General features: G+C 37.0%; 1 protein-coding gene across 4 annotated transcripts in view; it reads left to right on the top strand.

Annotated features, from left to right (window-relative positions):
- NRG1 (neuregulin 1) overlaps positions 1 to 17943 on the top strand; it is a 215065-nt gene that overhangs the window by 183486 nt on the left and 13636 nt on the right. For 2 of the 4 annotated variants that reach the window (XM_046648632.1, XM_046648629.1), the window contains exons 7-8: positions 6799 to 6857; positions 13405 to 13428. In XM_046648632.1, coding sequence (XP_046504588.1) covers positions 6799 to 6857; positions 13405 to 13428 — 83 coding nt within the window. Of the gene's footprint in view, positions 1 to 6133; positions 6202 to 6798; positions 6858 to 13404; positions 13429 to 17943 lie in introns of all 4 variants that reach the window. The other 2 variants (XM_046648630.1, XM_046648631.1) reach the window with 2 other exon arrangements.

Below are 17943 nucleotides of genomic sequence, written 5' to 3'. Positions count from 1 at the left end.
TGTGCTACCAGGTATTTATTAACTCATTTTGACTTTCACTCACTGAGATAGATTGAGGGAAATCCTTTCGTTTTTATAGGAACCAATTTAGGTGCAGTTTTATCTAATATGAAGTGCGCTGACTAAATGTTCTTAATAGCTCTGCTTCCTTTTTTCTCCTAAAATCTACTAGGGAGCTACATATATTTATTGAGCTCCTATGAGGCAGCCTCTCTACTAGTGCTCAGTATGACGTGGTGAGCAAAACTATGCTGGCTGGTCACTGCCCTCATAGAGTCTGTGGGCTATTACGAGTAACAAACGTATTTCAAGTAATTAATTTAATTATAAATTATAAGTGTGCTGAGTGCTGTGAAGGATATTTAGGGAGCTAAGGGAATGTATAGTGGGGGACCTCCTCTAGTCAGAGGCAGAGACTCTGAAAAGAAATAGTGTATGCAGCCCTTGCCTTGAGAAGCATGTAGTCTATTTAAAATAAAATGCGCCATTTTGAAATATTTATATTGAATGATTTAAGTAAAAAATGAATATTTAGATGTCTCATCATAAATCGAGGCTGTTGGAGTAGGGAGAACCGTAAAGTCTGAATCTCTGAGCTGTTTGGTAGGACAAGGAAGGGCATCCTCCAGAGAGGAAGCCCAGACCACAACTTAGCAGTCAATATGTCATTGTGTCACAGTGACGTGAAGATGCATGGGGTGTAGACGGATCCCATATCCGATTGAATTGTTTGACCCCGATCTTACGGATACATCACGTAGAGTAAACAGTGGTGAGGGTTATAGTCTACAGATGAGCATTTCAGAACAAGCTGTGCAAACAGAGCTTTGGGAAGGGCACAAAGGTTCAAACAAGGAGGGGTTAATTCATAAACACTGCCACCCTCATTATGGGGATAGTGTGTCTTAGACATTGAAAAACAACATTGGAGAGCCAGGACAATTTAGGTTTTTTTCCCTCAGTATGTATCTGTGAATCCAGTGTGACTGCTGTATGTATACTGTTATCTTATGGATTGAGAACTAGTCCCCAGATCATAATAAAAAAGAAATGGGATGATACAGACTAGCTGAATGATGATGGGGAGGTATAGAGTTGGATCTAAAGGAAATGTTATTGGAACATTTTATATTTAATATTTTCTTTAATGATGTTGAAGAAGGCATTCCCTTGAGGAAATAAATGTCTTTTGCAGATGATGCCAAAAAGAAGACTAAAACACAAATTAGGAAAGCATATACAAACCTTAAGAAATTTCACTTAAAGATAGATAACAGAATGAAGCTCATCTTGGAAAAATGCACACTAATAGTAACAATACATTTGGGAAAGAATAATCTACAATACAGACACGCGGCCAGTGAGGGGGCGAGTCCTAGCCAGAACGCTGAGCAGGCGAAGGCTGAGAAAAGTCAGCGCTTGCAATTTGATGCTGTAGAAAAACAGACCAGCGCTATTTGAGCTAGTGTAGACACTGCCAACTCTAGTTTACACAGAGTGAGAGCAAAAGGCCTAACGTCTAACACTTAAAGCCACTGAGAGTCCTCAATATATATTTGGTGGCATTTCCATTATTTGATATTTGTAAACATAGACACCAAAGAAGTGATTTCAGGTGCTGTACAATACGAAGGAAATGCCACCACTAGTATTGAGGTAGAGCGAAAAAGACATTAGGGACTTTTCTTTTCTAGACAAGGTATTTTAAAATTGTCCAAATATTTCATTGTAGAGTGATGCTGAAGAAAGAGGAAATATCAGATGTGGACCTTGTTTCCCTTGTCTTGCCTGATCAAGGGAGGGCCTGATAAAAATTAAAGAAACCAAGAAATAAAGAAAAGAAGAGGAAGGATGCTTAGGGATGGTTTATAAATTGACCATAAATTTAGAAAACAATAAAACGATTTATAATAATTTAGAAAATTAGCCAACCCTAAATAACCAGAAGTTTCATGGGATGGGGAGGAGGTTGTGAATATCTTTGAATGTGTCTACAGCCTCCACCAAAAATTGGTAAATAATTTATTCAATAAAATATAAAACATACACCAACCACTAAACTGACTCTCAAAATATTGGATTTATGACTATTACGTGTAAGTGTATCAGGATATTCACCTTATATTAAGGTTGTTATTAAGAGCAGTTTTTATTTTACTAATACTGGGGAAGTCTTGGTTACTAGATTGTGCTTCTTTATTGAATACTAGGTAAACTGATATTTCAGTAACAGGGTTTAAATTTGAGATAATAGGCATTGTTAAAAAGTTATAGAGTCTTTCCCGAATTCCAAACGCTATGTTAAAGGTTTCTGTTCAGTGAAGGGAGTCTGTGAAGAGAGTATTGGGAACTCCTATAAAAAAATTTTTTAGGAGTCTACAGATGAGTCTGTCATAAACTATAAAAATAAAAGCCAGAAGTTCAATATTGTCCTGTACTTGGCAGATCAATTGACTGTATGAAAGTCTCTTTTGGTACAGTTCTATATTGGACACTGCGGTCTGATCCTGTCTTAGGTTGAGTTTAACAAGCATTTTATGAGAGCCTTTTATGAGCCAGGCACTGTGCTAAACATTAGAGGTACAAAGTGATCAAAATATGGTCCTTATCCTCACAAAGAGATAATCATGACACAGATAATTAAGGGCAGTGAAGGAGATCAGGACAGGGGGCAATTCAAGAGCCAAAGAGGAATTCTCATCAAGGGTGTGGAAGTGGGGGGATGGAGAGGTCAGGGTCCGGGTTAGTTGGAAGAAGTGATGCCTAAGTTCAGATAAAACTCTGTGAATTTTCATCTCATTAAGAACAAATATAGAATGAAGGTTGTTTATCATGTTATGAACAAATACTAAGATAAAAAACAATTATTTCTATCTTCTAATCTAATCAGTGGCACAAATAGTATATATATTTGTGAAGCTACAATAGGGGCTTGATTATTATTCAAACAGATTCTTATGAGAAGTAAAATTCTTGGAATTTTCTCATACTCATGCCAAAACATATTGTTCAAAATGAGATTAAATCCACCATATTCTTATCTCCCAGGGAGGTGATAGATTGGATGCTTAATATACAATGCTAATATAGAAATATGTCGGAAGCCAGACAGTCTCCCTGTTCTTTTAGAAGTAATTCCATAGAAATTAATTCCATAGAATTTAATCAGATCTTATAGATTAGATGGGGTTTTATTTGCGTATGCTGTCTGCACAATCAATGCAGTCTGCAGTTTTGCTTGTGCAGAAACTATATCAATTTCTACTTCCTTCCATTTGATTTGGCAACAACTCCAGATGGCCACAGAAGTTACATAATGACTGTTGTTGCTGAACACTTGAATTGCTTAGGAATAGGTATTTGCAATTTGTTTTACTTCCATGAATGTCTTAAAAATCTATTCCATCAAAAAATGTTTTTTAAAGTCCTTAAATTCTTCCTGACTGGTAATGTGTTCAGAGGACATGATGTCGGGGTTTCTGCACAGTAATTCCACATATTAGGATGAGCATCGATTCCCAGAAGCTTGGTGGTAAAGGAGACCTTTGGTAATCACTTACTTAAATCCCTTCATTTCATCCCTGAGGAAAACTGAGGCCCAGTGAAGCCAAATGGTTTGCGCACATCCAAGCAGCAAGATGCTATGTTGCCAGGATAAAGGACCTTAGTCTCTGTCTTCTGAGTCCCTGACATCTTAAACTTTAACATACATACAGATCTCTTGGGAATCTTGTTAAAATCCAGATTCTTATTTGGTAGTTCTGGTCTGGGGCTCGAGATTCTGCATTTCCACCAACAAGATCCCAGGAGATGCTGGTGCTGTTGGTCCATGGACCACACTGAACAATAATCAGGCTTTACACCAAGACAGTTCATCTCCTGAGTGAAGATAAACATGAGGGAAAGCATAGTTCTGGTTCAGATATAGCTGATGGGGATTGGCATACCTTAAGTAGTTCTAGTGTTACTGCACCAAATATTCTATATGATCTTATGATAGAGATAAACCACCATCCCATAATGCTAGTTTCCTAGGAAACACCATTTTAAAAGTCCATGCTAATTAGAAAATTGATTGAGATTTTTGACCCCCTCTATCTAGTTGTCCTGTGCCCTCTGATCTTTAAAGTGGCATCTAAGATGCATAAATGACAATTTCTCAATAAATGCATTCCTTCTTTTAAGGGGTTCATGATTCCTCAGCTATTTGTTAATTTCATGATTTTCATAAGTACATTTCTTGCCTCAAGTGGCTCTTTTTCTCTCTCTCTCTCATACACACACACACATGATATTCACATATATTATACCATGTTCTCTGTATGAAACAAGTGATCAATATGAGAATTTTAATTTTTATCAAAAATGCAAACAGGTAAGGTGAAATGGTCATTATAGAATATATCCTTAATTCTGGAATTACTTGCTTAATTATAGAATATGTCTGTATGGATTTATAGTCCTGGTTCACAAACACACAAATAATTCCATTTACTTCAGAAATTATTTTGCCAAATAAATTATGGTGAAGACAAGTTTCCATGTATTTTTCTTATATATCCGTGAAGATATCCTTATTGAAGCATGTAGAGTGACATCTTTATGAGAAATGATCCAGCCTCGCAGATTGTAGTTCTTATTTCTGTATTTTTCTAGGTAAATCTTCCTCTATTCATTGCAGCAAAAACAACCAGTTCATTTGTATAAAAGTGTTTTTGAAGAGTTCGGAAGGGCTATATCAATACAAGATGTTTGTTGTTAAGATTGTTGATATTATTATGGATGATCATAATTATACTATAACTTTATACAAGTACTCATGGCCCTAAAAATCTGGAACTTGCTAGTATTTTATCTTGCAGGCTATTCTTCATGAAATCGGTGAAGTCCATGCTTTTTGACATTGAATTTGGCTTTAAGGGAAATGAAAAAAAAACCCATATGTTAGTAAAAATGAATAGTTTTAGTCACATCTCTTTGATGCCAAAAAGATAGTGTTTATTCTTATTTACTCTGGAGGAGAAAGGGTTGTATATAAATCATAAGATATGTGTTATCAGAACTAAATTATCTTAGATGCTTTGCATGATAGTTATGGTATAGATGAATTATTAATAATAATCATGGCTATGGATGTTGAGCATCTGTAAGTATATTTGCTTCCTAGAACCTTTCTATGGCCCTATTTATTGCAGCATGATATTGGGTAAAATGAATCTAATCTGAAATGCTTTAGTTGCTGGAGTGACAGCAACAAAAAAAGAGTAATTTTAAAGGACTTCCATATTTAGGCACAGCCCCATTGCATGACCTTAAAAGCAATATTCTATCAACATTCTATAACTTTGATAGGTAAATGTATGTGAGTGAATAAAATGTAAATTTTGTAACTTTTCAAAATAGTTTTACCTTAAATACAGAATGGCGTCTATTAGGTAGTATTGTAGAGGAATAACTGTTTAAATTTGAAAAATGTATTTGTCTCCAATTTGGGAAAATTGCATGAAGTGAAATATGTATTAATAAAAATCCGCCTCTTTCTGTCTTTCAACATTAAAAACAAGACCTAATTTGTAAAATCTTTAAAAAAGAAAAGAGAACAGAGAAAGTAGTTTTTCTCATCAGTAATCACTGGAGTGTGAACATGCCTGACTTCTATTGTAGTTTGATGATTTAACTCATAACTTATAAAAATACCTACGAAATAAGTCTGACATTGTCTATAAAAGAAAAAGCTCAGAATCATTTTGAATAAGGTTCTGGATGGAACCATGGAAGCTCTTACCAAAACCAGTAGTGAGAGTCATTGATCAGTGGCAAATAAGGAAATGCCAAAGGGGAAATGGCTCTGCTGCCCAGGCCTTTGCTCCCCTATTCAACTTTTCCACCTCACTCTAGTTAAATTTCAGTCAACTGACCTTATGAAGACTGAAGCAAACAACAACCACAAAAATAGATACCCCGCATTGTTCATGGGACAAAGTTTTGTACATGTTTTTGTCTTTTCCTTTTCCGTGTGTTGTTCAGTCACCAGGTCATTTGTAGGAATCTCCATATGCCATAGGAGGAAATTGCCAGTCTGAAAGTTCAGTGTCTTTAGCGTTCTATTGCTTATCACATTTTTGCCCTTTAGGTGCCAACCTGGATTCACTGGAGCAAGATGTACTGAGAATGTGCCCATGAAAGTCCAAAACCAAGAAAGTATGTTAAAATAATCTGAAATTCGCTTTTTCCCCCAAACTACAGCAACAGTCACTGCCACTTGGTGTTTTTACAGCTCAGTTGTAACTGATTCCTTTTGTTCTAATTATGGTTTAACCACTCGGGCATAAACCCACTGAATGTGACCTTGTTTAACTGTTGCTCAACATGGGCCCCAAAGGTCGTAAATTTGAAAGAATGACCCATGAGGATGGCCAGTGATGCTGGCAACCGTAGCAGGCAGGCCAACCAAAAGAAATCCATTTCCTTCCAACATTTTTGACCAAAGCTGTCAAATGGAAAATGAGATGGAAAAAATGTCAGATTTAATTTTAAGTGGCTCCCTTTGAAAGAAAGCAGTCACTTAAAATGCTGGGATCTTTCACACAAAACCTAAGACTAAATTTTATTCAAATTTTTAACCCTTTGGGCGGCATGCCAGAGTCTGAAAGCCATGATTAGGACAAAGACTCAGTTCCTGAGGGTCAACTCACCAAGTTCAGTCAAATGACACTGAAGGAGCTTCTTTCTAGCATATATTCACCTCTTCTCTTTTTCTCTGTTTTTTCTACCATTGTTTTTTGTTTCTTCTCTCAGGTGCCCAAATGAGTTTACTGGTGATCGCTGCCAAAACTACGTAATGGCCAGCTTCTACAGTACGTCCAGTCCCTTTCTGTCTCTGCCTGAATAGGAGCATGCTCAGTCGGTGCTGCTTTCTTGTTGCTGCATCTCCCCTCAGATTTCACCTAGAGCTAGATGTGTTTTACCAGGTCTAACATTGACTGCCTCTGCCTGTCGCATGAGAACATTAACAAAAGCGATTGTATTACTTCCTCTGTTCGTGACTAGTTGGCTCTGAGACACTGATAGGTGTGTGAGGCCCCGGATGTTTCTGAAATTGATATTGAATAATGTGATACAAAATGATAGTCAATATCAAGCAGTGCAATTATAATAAAGGCATTTAAAAGTCTCAGTTTTATTGATAAAATAAAAGCATTCCACTGAAGAGTTCATCTTCTTTATAAAATGACAACATCCTGGAAAGGATGTTGCTAAATTGTAACCAATACGCACTTGAAATGATGGTAAGTTAATTTTGGTGCAGAATGTGTTATTTATAACAAATAAACATAAATAAAAAGAGTTCAGATGTTTCTCTTCATTAACAAAACAGTTTTCATTTAGGTATAAAATAAAACACTGAGTAGGAAAATTAAAAACAAACAGTTCACAGCAATTGAGATAGCCTGGCTTCTGTTTATGTTGCTTAGGAAACAAGTGATTCAGGACTAGTTTAATCATTTATTTATGTTAGCATTTCTTTATGCCAGTTTCAATGATACTTTTAGGAGAAAACAGTTTTTTAAAAATATTCAGTTTGAAATTTAACAGTTCTAGATATATATTTTTAGATACATAGAACTGGGAAATTTGGATGGATTTCTATGGCTTTATGCAGTTTGGATCATCATCCCTAAAAGACCCAATTCACATTGTATATAATTGCACGGATAACTAAACTATATATTTGTCCTTCTCTTATGAGCTGGGACTATAACTTTTAATTCTGGAGCTTTCAAAGCATTGTATTAAAATGGATTCCATATAGTCACCCATTTAGATCAAAGGTTGACAAATTTTTTTCTATAAAAGATCAGATAGTAAATACTTTAGTGTTTTCAAGTGATACCATCATTGTCATAACTACTCAACTCTGCCATTGTAGCACAAAAGCAGCCACAGGCACTGCATGAACTGACCAACATGGCTGTGTGCTATTAAAACTTTATTTATAAAAGCAGCCAGTGGGCTGGATTTGTCAACCTCTGATTTAGATTGTCAATTACTCACCCTGAAAAATGTTTCACATGGCTTATTACAGTGTAAATTCATGTAACACAAGCAACAGTGATACGAGCTGATCATTTGGGGGCAAGAATCAGAGATTTCCCCTTATTCAGATGCATATAAAGAATAAGATTCTGTACCTCATTTTTATCAGTCATGGAGAATAAATTCCATATGCATTATGCGGAGATTAGACGCATAACATTCAATGGTTTATTTAGCAAGGTGGAACTTATTATGTATTTACATGGGCTACATATCAAAGATTATGTTATAGGCCGTTTCCTGTTGTGAAGAATTGGAAAATTGCCATTGCTAAATTTTCAAACACAGTCTCCACTTTGTTCACATGTCTTTAAATAGTATGCATTTAGTGGGCAGAGTTTTTCGTCCATAACTGTAGATTAGTTTTTGAAATGTGGATAAGTTGGAGAGTAAAACTAGAAGGGAAATAATAGATTTTTACTTAATATATTAAAGCCATTCCTTTTAGAAATGTGTCTTTGTATTCAAATAGCATAGATTTAGCAAATCAATGTGACTGTATAAATACAATGAAATTGTATTTTAGAATTTAAGGAGAATTCTCAACATTTGCATTATACTTGATCTTTTGATGTTATATAGTTTCCTTGTGCACTGAAGGCGACATTGATGTGCTATAGAGAGAAAAGCATTAAAAAATAAAGATAGTTTCCAAAATAATAATGCAGTTAGATCTGACGGTAACCAGAGAAAATGTTTTCAACTTCTCTTTTAGACCATTTTCTCTTTCATATCATTTAAAAATAGCTCCTATGTATTTAATCAGAGTGTGATTCCTTAAATAATTTTTTAGTAAGCAGTGGCACTTTTTGGAAGACATCCAGGAAAGCAGCATTCATATTTAACATGATTTAACAAAGATTGATAAGAAGCACATTCATGAACAGAATCTGTAATGACTGTGCATCTCTGCTGCCTCATGTCTGGAAAAGCAAGAGCTTCTAATCAGAAAGTACTTTCCAAAGTTGTCTTGCCCACAGTTAATTTTCTTATCTCTATGTCTTAAATTCTCAATTTTTATTTCTGCAGCCCCCCACATAGAAAGCAGGAAAATAAATTTTTGCTGCTCTCAGAACTTTATATTCAAGTAGCAACAGAGGCAGCACAGAGGATGAAAAATGTTGCCACAGTGGTTATGTTTAAAATTTAATATTTTGTTTGTGTTCATAAAGTCTGAAACACATAAACATAAATTTTAAAAGAAAGGATATTCCCCAGCTTCAAAGAAAAATATTTTTCAGCTTAGCAAACCACATTTTCAGTTGAAAAATGGCATTGTAAAAGAATGTAAAATTTTTTAAATGTTTACTAACACATAACTTACATTATTAGGATTTGGTGCAATTTTTCTGGTCAGAGTGTTCTATGGGGCATTTATTGATTTATAAAAGCTGATTTAAAATACGAAAGAAAGGAACAAATGTATATTTTATATGGTTTTCTTGAAGGCAGCCATGTGCTATGAAATAAAACATATTTATAGTACTTTCTAGGAAAATATTGTCAAGGTTAGTCAGCTTCAAATTTGACCTATTGACACAGAATTCCTACTTGAAAGGATTGTGTTCATCAATGTGAGGTATGTGTGTTTGTGTGTTTGTGTGTGTGTGTGTGTGTGTGTGTGTGTGTGAGTAAAGGCAATCCATAATCAATTTAGAGACTTTATGGAGAGGAAAAAAGTACTCACAGCTTCAATAGTTAGAACCAGTATGGAGCAAGTTTGTCATATATAAACTAACATATAGTAGGAAGTACTTATAAAATAGCCCAAATTATGGAACATTTCAGAGTACTGTTTTAGAGCTTTTAGGCATGTTCAAGAATGAGTAAACTTCGCAGATATTCTTAAAAGTAATTTTGAATCATAGGTTATTAGTGCATAAATTGTGGATTTCTAAATGCTTTAAAACCCATTGAAGTTATTAATTTGTTTACCAAACATGTATATCTTGCTGAGAGTAGAATAAAGGCACATTCAATCTGTGACAAAATTTTCATAAATTCCAACCGCGCGTTAGTGAGATTTTACTCTGTGTGTGTGTGTGAGTGAGTGTGCTCTTGTGCACATGGAAACTTGAGAGTAAGGAGAGAGTCTCCTATTACATTTCGAAGGGCTCAATATGGATTGGTATATGTGAAAAAAGGTATCTACATTTGTAAAGGTAAGTCAAAAATTAATTAAAATTCAGACACTAAATTACTCCCCTTTAGAACTGGCATTGACCGAACTCCTTTAGAAATCTCAGAGGTGCAGAAAGTCAAGACTATACATATGTCTTTGAGGTTATTTGCATAAAAAGGCCCAAGATCTTAAAGAGTAAAATCCTGAATGTCTTCAAACTTTACCAGAAGCCATAATTGCATGTATGTATAATTTTGGTAAAAGAAACTTGTTTTATTGTTCTTTTCTCTTAACATGATTAAAAATTTAAATTAACCTACAGGTTAATCAGTTTTCTTCAAACAATTACAAAATCCTAAAGCAAAGGATTAGTGAGTCAATATTTAATAGTTTCTGAAGACTTAGATTTAAATTAATTTTTTATATTGCTTACTGCACAGCAGGAAGTCACATGTAGAAAAGGAAACTAAATTGTTTACAGTAACCTTGGTGTTTTTGAATTATTAATTTAATTTGAAAAATGTAGTGGCTAGGCAGAAGTTCAATAGGAAGCATGTGATACATAATGAGCCTAAGCCAACATTAGATTAAATAGAACAGAAAGAAAGTAATAACCTCTCCACAAAATGAAAAGTGTTTGTGTATTCTGCTTTTCTTGACTCACAATGAAAGAACTGTAGCCACCAATAGTAAAAATAAATTAGAGCGGTATTTGCTCCAGGTCCAGAATGACTGATGCATGTTGCCTCTGCTTGTTTCCTTGTTAGGGCTTATGGCCAGAAGAGATTCCAATTTTAAGTACCAATTTCCCTTTGAATTATTTGAAATTGGAGCTGCCTGATATGAATGACTTCCCATGAAATGAAATTATGGTTAGGCTCACAGACTTACCTATCAAGCTGTAAATGCAGTAATATGTATGCATGGGCATGCTACTAATTTTATTGAAGACTTAACCAAGCTTTCTATGCAACTAATGTAGATCATTAGCAGTGTTCACGTAGGCATGAAATAATGATTCTCTGGAAAGAGTTTCTGTAGATATTTCTCGACTTTAACCCTTAAATTATTACTGACTGGTAGGAGGAAAAGGAGAGAGATGAAAGGAGTTCTGGGGAGAAAAATTGAGTCATAGCCTCATGGAAATGTGTAAGGAAATTTAGTGTCACTTCCTTGGAAAATGAATTTTTGTACCTTGATGTTCCAAAGGTGATACGAAAGAAACAAATGGGAAAAAAATGTCAATTTGTCAAATTGAGTGTTGCACAGAGGCAAGAAAAATTCATTTGGGTTTGAATAAATTGTTATTTTGCTATGAACATTGTGCAACCAAATTAACCCTATATCCTCTGGCTTATAATTTATAAATTTGGATTATTTGCCTGAGTACCCTGGACCCAAGGAAGAGGGAACTCTTTGTTATATATAGTGCCTCTCATTACCATTGTTACTTGATGTACTATTTGCTATGTTTTTTCTAATCTGGAAAACTTCATTTCTGTAAGAGGTGGCAAGTTTTTGAAGTCTAAATTTGTGATATATCCCAGGAGCTTTCAGAGTTTTTCTGGCCATGAAATTAGTCAAAAGTAAACCTACATGCAGTTACTGGCCCAAGATAAATCTCCAGATGTGTCTGTTTTCCAAGCTCCCTTCTGCTGTTGGCCAACATATTTCATGGCTCCTTTATCCCACGGGGTCGCCCGGTGAGGCACATGTTACGATCATAAGCATTTTGTCAATGAGAGATTAACTTGTCTAAAGTCGCTGAACAGGTAAATGGCAGAGGCAGGACCTGAAACCAGGACAACTCCACACACTTACCTCCTCCTTTCCCCTCTCTATAAGAGGTGCTTTGTCCATGACCAAACTGATGTTTTTGTAAGAGGAATACTCCTCCACCGCATGTTTTCAGACTTAAGAGATGCCTTGTCATATTTTTGGACCACCTTGGTATCTCTCTAACCAGTGATCAAGAGAAGAAATGTGTATCCCCGAACCTTGCTGTTTTCATTCTGCCCCTCCTGCCCGCCTGCCTCTCCACCACGCACTCACAAATAAGTCCTAAAGGGTCCCAGTCAATGAAACTTGATTACAATTTTTGTTTCAAGAGTAGGAGTTGTCATTTCTGGAGGTTTTTCTTCTTTGCCCCATTTTCCCCATTTCTCGCTGAGCCCATGCAGGTTCTATAGTCCTGCCATCCTGGTGCCTCTGCATCAGATCTGCCAGGACTGCAGACCGTGGGCACACACCGTTGAGTCCCCTTGCCTGGGCAGCCCTGCAGGCCCTCCGGCTTCCTGTGCCTGTCGGCTCTCCTCTGGGTATCAGAGCTCAGCACTGTGGCGTCATCATCTAATCGGCTTTCTGTTACTTGAGGAAGTCATAAATTAAATTAACTGAAGACCCCAGGATTGTATTCCCCCCCACACACACATTTTTTTTTAATCTGAAAAAGCGAGGCATCGAAAGTTATCCTGTGCTACACAGGAATTATATGAAAAAACTGGAAGCAGGGTCTGGTGACCTAATGCCCTGTCTGGTTTTTTGAGCAGAAGCATTTATTTTTTTCTGTGAATGGAACCTGTCATGTAAGTGGTAGAGAAAGTGGAAGGTTAGGAGAAGAGAAGGAGATACATTTTTTAAAAAAATAACCAAAGCAACAAGAAATATTAGAGGTTAACTACCCACAAACGATGGAAAATGTACCAACAGGATAAAATTTTCAGACCAAATCCCTATCCTCTTGGCTTCTACTCCTGGCTCTGCCGCTGTGTCTTTGGGTAAAAAAATTGCACTCCCTGGAACGTTGCTTCTGCCTTTGAAAAAGAGATAAATGAAATAATACCAAATGCCTTTTTTGATTATAAATATGATAGTTCTATTCCCAAACAGTGAAGTAGCATAGAGGATGGCTCAGCTACACAACTTCTCCCTCAGTAAGATCTTTTAAGGGTTAATAAAGACATAGTGTGCTGGTATTTGCACACCTCTTAAAAGAGAAGTTCCCTCCGTGGACTCTTGGAGGCGTACCTGAGCACTGCTTCGTTAACCACCCATTTGTCCTGTTCAATGTGCACGCACAGAGAGCCATAATAGTCGTGTGTAATGTGTTTTGGAGTGCAGTGTATTGCTCTTTTCTGAAACTTTTTCCCTTTCTTTCTTTTTTTGTCAACTTTCTGCATTGGCAGAGCATCTTGGGATTGAATTTATGGGTATGGACCAATCATCATTCCTTTTAGCCTGCAGAATTTAGAGCCTATGAGCTGAAATCTCTTCCCTTCCTACTCTTACCTTTCAGTTCCTAACTAATTTCCTTTTTCTTTAGAAGGGATCATACAGCTATAACAATGATTTCTCCGCTTTCAATCTATGATTAGTTTACGGAATTGTTACTGAGTGCAGCAACTTTTAGATTCCCAAGCCTCATTTAGAGTTTAAAATCACGTCACCTGCTGCAAATTCACATATATCCCATGTTCCTTGATTGGATCTGGCCATGCCGTTATTTCAGAGCTGGGGTAAGTTGGAATGATGCAGAAGGCTACAGGACGAACCAAAACGGGCCTGAAAACAAAAGAAGCTTTAAGTGCATCAGCTTAAACACACACTACATCTCAAGTTTGACATACAATATAAAAATCACTATTTACTATCTAATATAGTAACATAGCCCTTACATTGCAACACAATATTATATGCACAGACTTTGAGTTACTCTGATCTTCTGGAGATATTCAAGCACTACTCTAGTCAACTTCATTATCTTATGAGCAAGGAAATAGAAAACAGAAAGAAATAAGCCTCATGCTATTTTAGGTGGAAATTCTAGTGCTAATGGAATTAAACTTGAGTCACTAAGATTATCCAGACAAGTAATCAAATAGAATTTTCACACTGTAAACATAAAATATCTCCTGTGAGCTATGAATTCGGGGCATACTTCTTTTGAAGGCTGTCATGCTAAATAGTTGGGAGAAACGATGAGTCTTCGAAGGAGGGGGAAGCCATGCTATCTTCCTAGATGCTCCATAATGCAGCACCGCGCCCCCCCCACCTCCGGCTTCCTGAACACTGCATACAGCCCTCGAAGGTGGTCGTGGGTCAACCAAGCAATATCCTGATTAATAGAATAGCTGATCCCCATCCGGGTGGTGACAGAGACATCATGCAGTGAGAGCACCTTACAGGTGATGCTTTCTTTTGGAGGATAACATCACAGCCTACACCTAATGCTCCATCATTTGTGGAAAACGAGGCTGTTGCAAGCTCTAGCAGTTACAGGGATAGAAACTCAATTAATTGCCCATTCCGCCAAAAAAATTCAAGAGAAAACTATTCATTTGATGGGAAAACCCCTACTTTTCTGAATGGGCCTTTGCACATCTGAGGACATCTCTCAAGAGTGAGAAGCATGGGTGGCACGTCATCTACGAGAGGGGAGTGATCTATTCAGGTTGCTTCCCTTGAGATAAAAATTGTTCCAATTCTAAAATGGCTTATTGGCCTTTCCTGCAGGGAAGAAAAAAATTCTACCATCACCTCCCCCCTTCTCCCTAACAGCATATTCCCTGCTTTATTGCTTTATGTTCTGACTATAGAATTTAATATTTCTATTCCCAAACAGTGAAGGAGGGTAAGGGATGGTGCAGATAGACTTCTCCTTCAGTAAGATCTTAAGGATTAGTAAAGCCACACTTTGCTGGTAACTGCACCTCTTAAAGGCAAACCTTCCACAGGCTCCACAGTCCCACGGCAGCCAGTGCCCTAAGCCAGAATGTTGCATCCTTAAGGAAAATCAGACCTTAAAGGTCAATTAAAACTGAGAAGGAAAAGGCCTCTGTCTCTTGGCCTTGGCCAGATCAGACTGCAAAACGTGCTTGATGTGATTCGCTTCAATGCGTCTAGCCAAACCACAGAGTAGAGACTCAAAAGCATTTCCACTCATTGACGCAGGTCTGCCAACTGGACTGAGGTATTCTTCTTTTCAGTGCTGTCTCTAATCTGCTCTTGCCCTATTGACCCTATCACACTAGGAGAAAATAAGGATAAAAAATATTATTGGTCATCAAGTATTTCTCTTTGAGCACATTCATATTGTGGACATCACCTGATCTAGTCAACCACTGTAAAATCAAATAGAAACTTAGGTGAGAAACATTGAACACATTTAATAAATGCTGATGTGAATACAGACTCCTCATCCCACATCTGTATTCTATGGACCTTGGCTTTAATTGGTTCATTTTAGCACTTCTGCTTTACGCTTTGACCTTTATTAGGCTGTCTTTTTATTTCCATGACTGGTTTTACTGGGAAATGTGTGTCTTCCTACATAACACAGGAAGAATGGGCGAGTCATCGTACACCATTTGTTCACAAACCTCAGTCTATTTTTTTATAATTAACAATACCAAAAAAACTTGTCAAAAGAATCCCTGAGAGTATGCATGATGCCTTTTCCCCCTTTCCTCCTTGGTTAGGTCCCATTTTTGTAGTTCGCAGAAGTAATTTCCCGGGTTTTTCTAAAGATAGAATGTTAAGATGTCAGCACTACCAAACTCTTACTGTTTTAAAAGGAGAAAAATTAGTCAGTGAAAGAAGACACAGTAAAGCAGAGTCCTCATTATCTTGGCAATAATACTTTTAAACTACTGTTTCTTAACCAACTCATGACAGCTGAAGGAGCCCTGCTTTGCATCTTGGTCCATGGAGAAGGACCAGCCGGGTGATGCCTCTGCTTCTTAGACATATATGCTAAAAACTGATAGAATCCCAGGTCAAGGAGGAGCCTCCAGCTCACAGATTAACACCTCGTAAAATTTAATTCCCTGTCCTGTGGCTATGGGGGAGGGGAGGCAGCAGACACAAGCAATTAACATATCAGCATTCACGTTCCATGTCCTCATTTGACTTTTGCGGCACAAAACTATGTGACACCACTCTGCCTCCTGGTTCATTGTTTCACTGCAATGTACCAGCTGCTTTGCTTTCTAATTGTGGCTTCCATGTGACCGCCAGCCTAGGTTAGGAGTTATGCTGTATGGAGGAACCCTTCCAACTTTGCATCCACCTTTCTTCCACCCAAGCATTTCCTCCCTCTGGTTTTCTGTTATTTATTTTTCCTCCCTTAGTATTAGGCATGCTGTGCCAGGGACTTCAGATGGCTCCTTCACTTTTAACCTTGTTTTCCGTCCTACCTGACTTCCTCCCTCTCTCTGTCATTCTGTCAGTCTGTCTGTCCTTTTGGTTTGTTTTTCCTTTCCACTTCCACCCTTTTGGTTTGTTTTTGTATAATCTCCGCAGCATTCTAGTCTTTTACCCACTGCCTTCAATTCTCCTCCTCCTGTTAATAATCAGTGCTATATTAATTTGATTTGACAATGTTCCTGACCTGTTAACTGGAATTTGATTACCATGGGCTTGGCTTGTAGGAAATGTTTTGTTTAATGATAAGGTCTACTGTATCATAGAAATTAAATCGTACTTTTTCATTTCAAGAAAATTTCCTGCAACTTGCTCGCTCTCAATAGAGAAAAAGGTGTGGTTGCTGGGATGAAAATGTAAACTGAAAATGTTCTATAAGGTCCCATGTTGATGTCCAGATAAGAGACCTTCATTTGTATAATATTCCCTAGTTCTTGACCAGCTTATTAATCACAATAGCAAGTACAGTTTACGCTGCTTATTATGCACCAGTTGAGTTCTCTTTCTCAGTGAACCTGCGAATATCTGCCACCTAGTGTAATTAGACTGATCGGAAGCTCCGTTCCTAAGGGATCAGGTTTACCATTAAATCAGCCCATCTTGTTAAGAACCTGACCTACAATAATGACATCAAGTTATCGCCCCAAAAGACTGATTTGCAAATAGAAAGACTCCAATAATAAGAGATTGGTTGCATGTAGAGTAGTACCTTTAATTCAAAGTTCTGCGTGTCATCCTCTCTTAGTGTAACCTACATTAGCCAGTTTGCCAAGCTGGCCAATGCAGGAATGTACAATCTATTCCAAATCACTAATCATTTGTGCTGGTAGTTTGTATATACAGATAAATGAGGTCTCTACTTACAATTGGTGAAGTGTTAATAATTGTCCCTCAAAGGACAAATCTTCATCTTGGCCCAGGACTACCCGACCCATCATGTTGTCTTTTCTCTGATACAGTGCCCTGTTACTCCACATTGTATTGCTTATGTTCAAATTTGGCTGTTCACCTTAGGGATACTGATTCAATTTCCTACCTAACTACAAGTCAAGCTCATGTTTGCAAATGTCTTTGAATTTATTTATTTTTTTTAAGTTAGAAATGGCTCTTTGTAAAGACCGCCGGAATATAAAATAGCTGGGAAATCAAGAGTCTGGGTGAGGAAAGAAGACAGGATGGGGGAGGGGAGGGTCAATTCCGGCTCCTTTTATTGGCATTGATTCCTGTTGTCTTTGCAAGAGGTTTTTTTAAAAAATGAAAACTACACTTTTAACCAAATAGTTATTTTATAATTAATGTTTATGATTCACCAGTTTAATGCGTATATATCTATAGTTTATAGTTAAAGTAATTTTATAGTATAATATTTTTATCGTAAATGGTCCCAGCTGGCTTGGCTGTTTATGCCCAAAGTGTAGTGCAGAGTATGCTGTACCTTAAGTATGTCTACAAAAGTAATGAATTGTCACCTATTTATTTTCTTGTGAACATGGACAATGCCATGCAGCATGCCAACTGTTCAG

This window comes from Equus quagga, chromosome 22 (assembly GCF_021613505.1).
Source record: "Equus quagga isolate Etosha38 chromosome 22, UCLA_HA_Equagga_1.0, whole genome shotgun sequence".
Lineage (NCBI taxonomy): Eukaryota > Metazoa > Chordata > Mammalia > Perissodactyla > Equidae > Equus > Equus quagga.
Note: the sequence above shows the minus strand (reverse complement) of the source record. Positions and strands in the feature narration are given on the sequence as shown.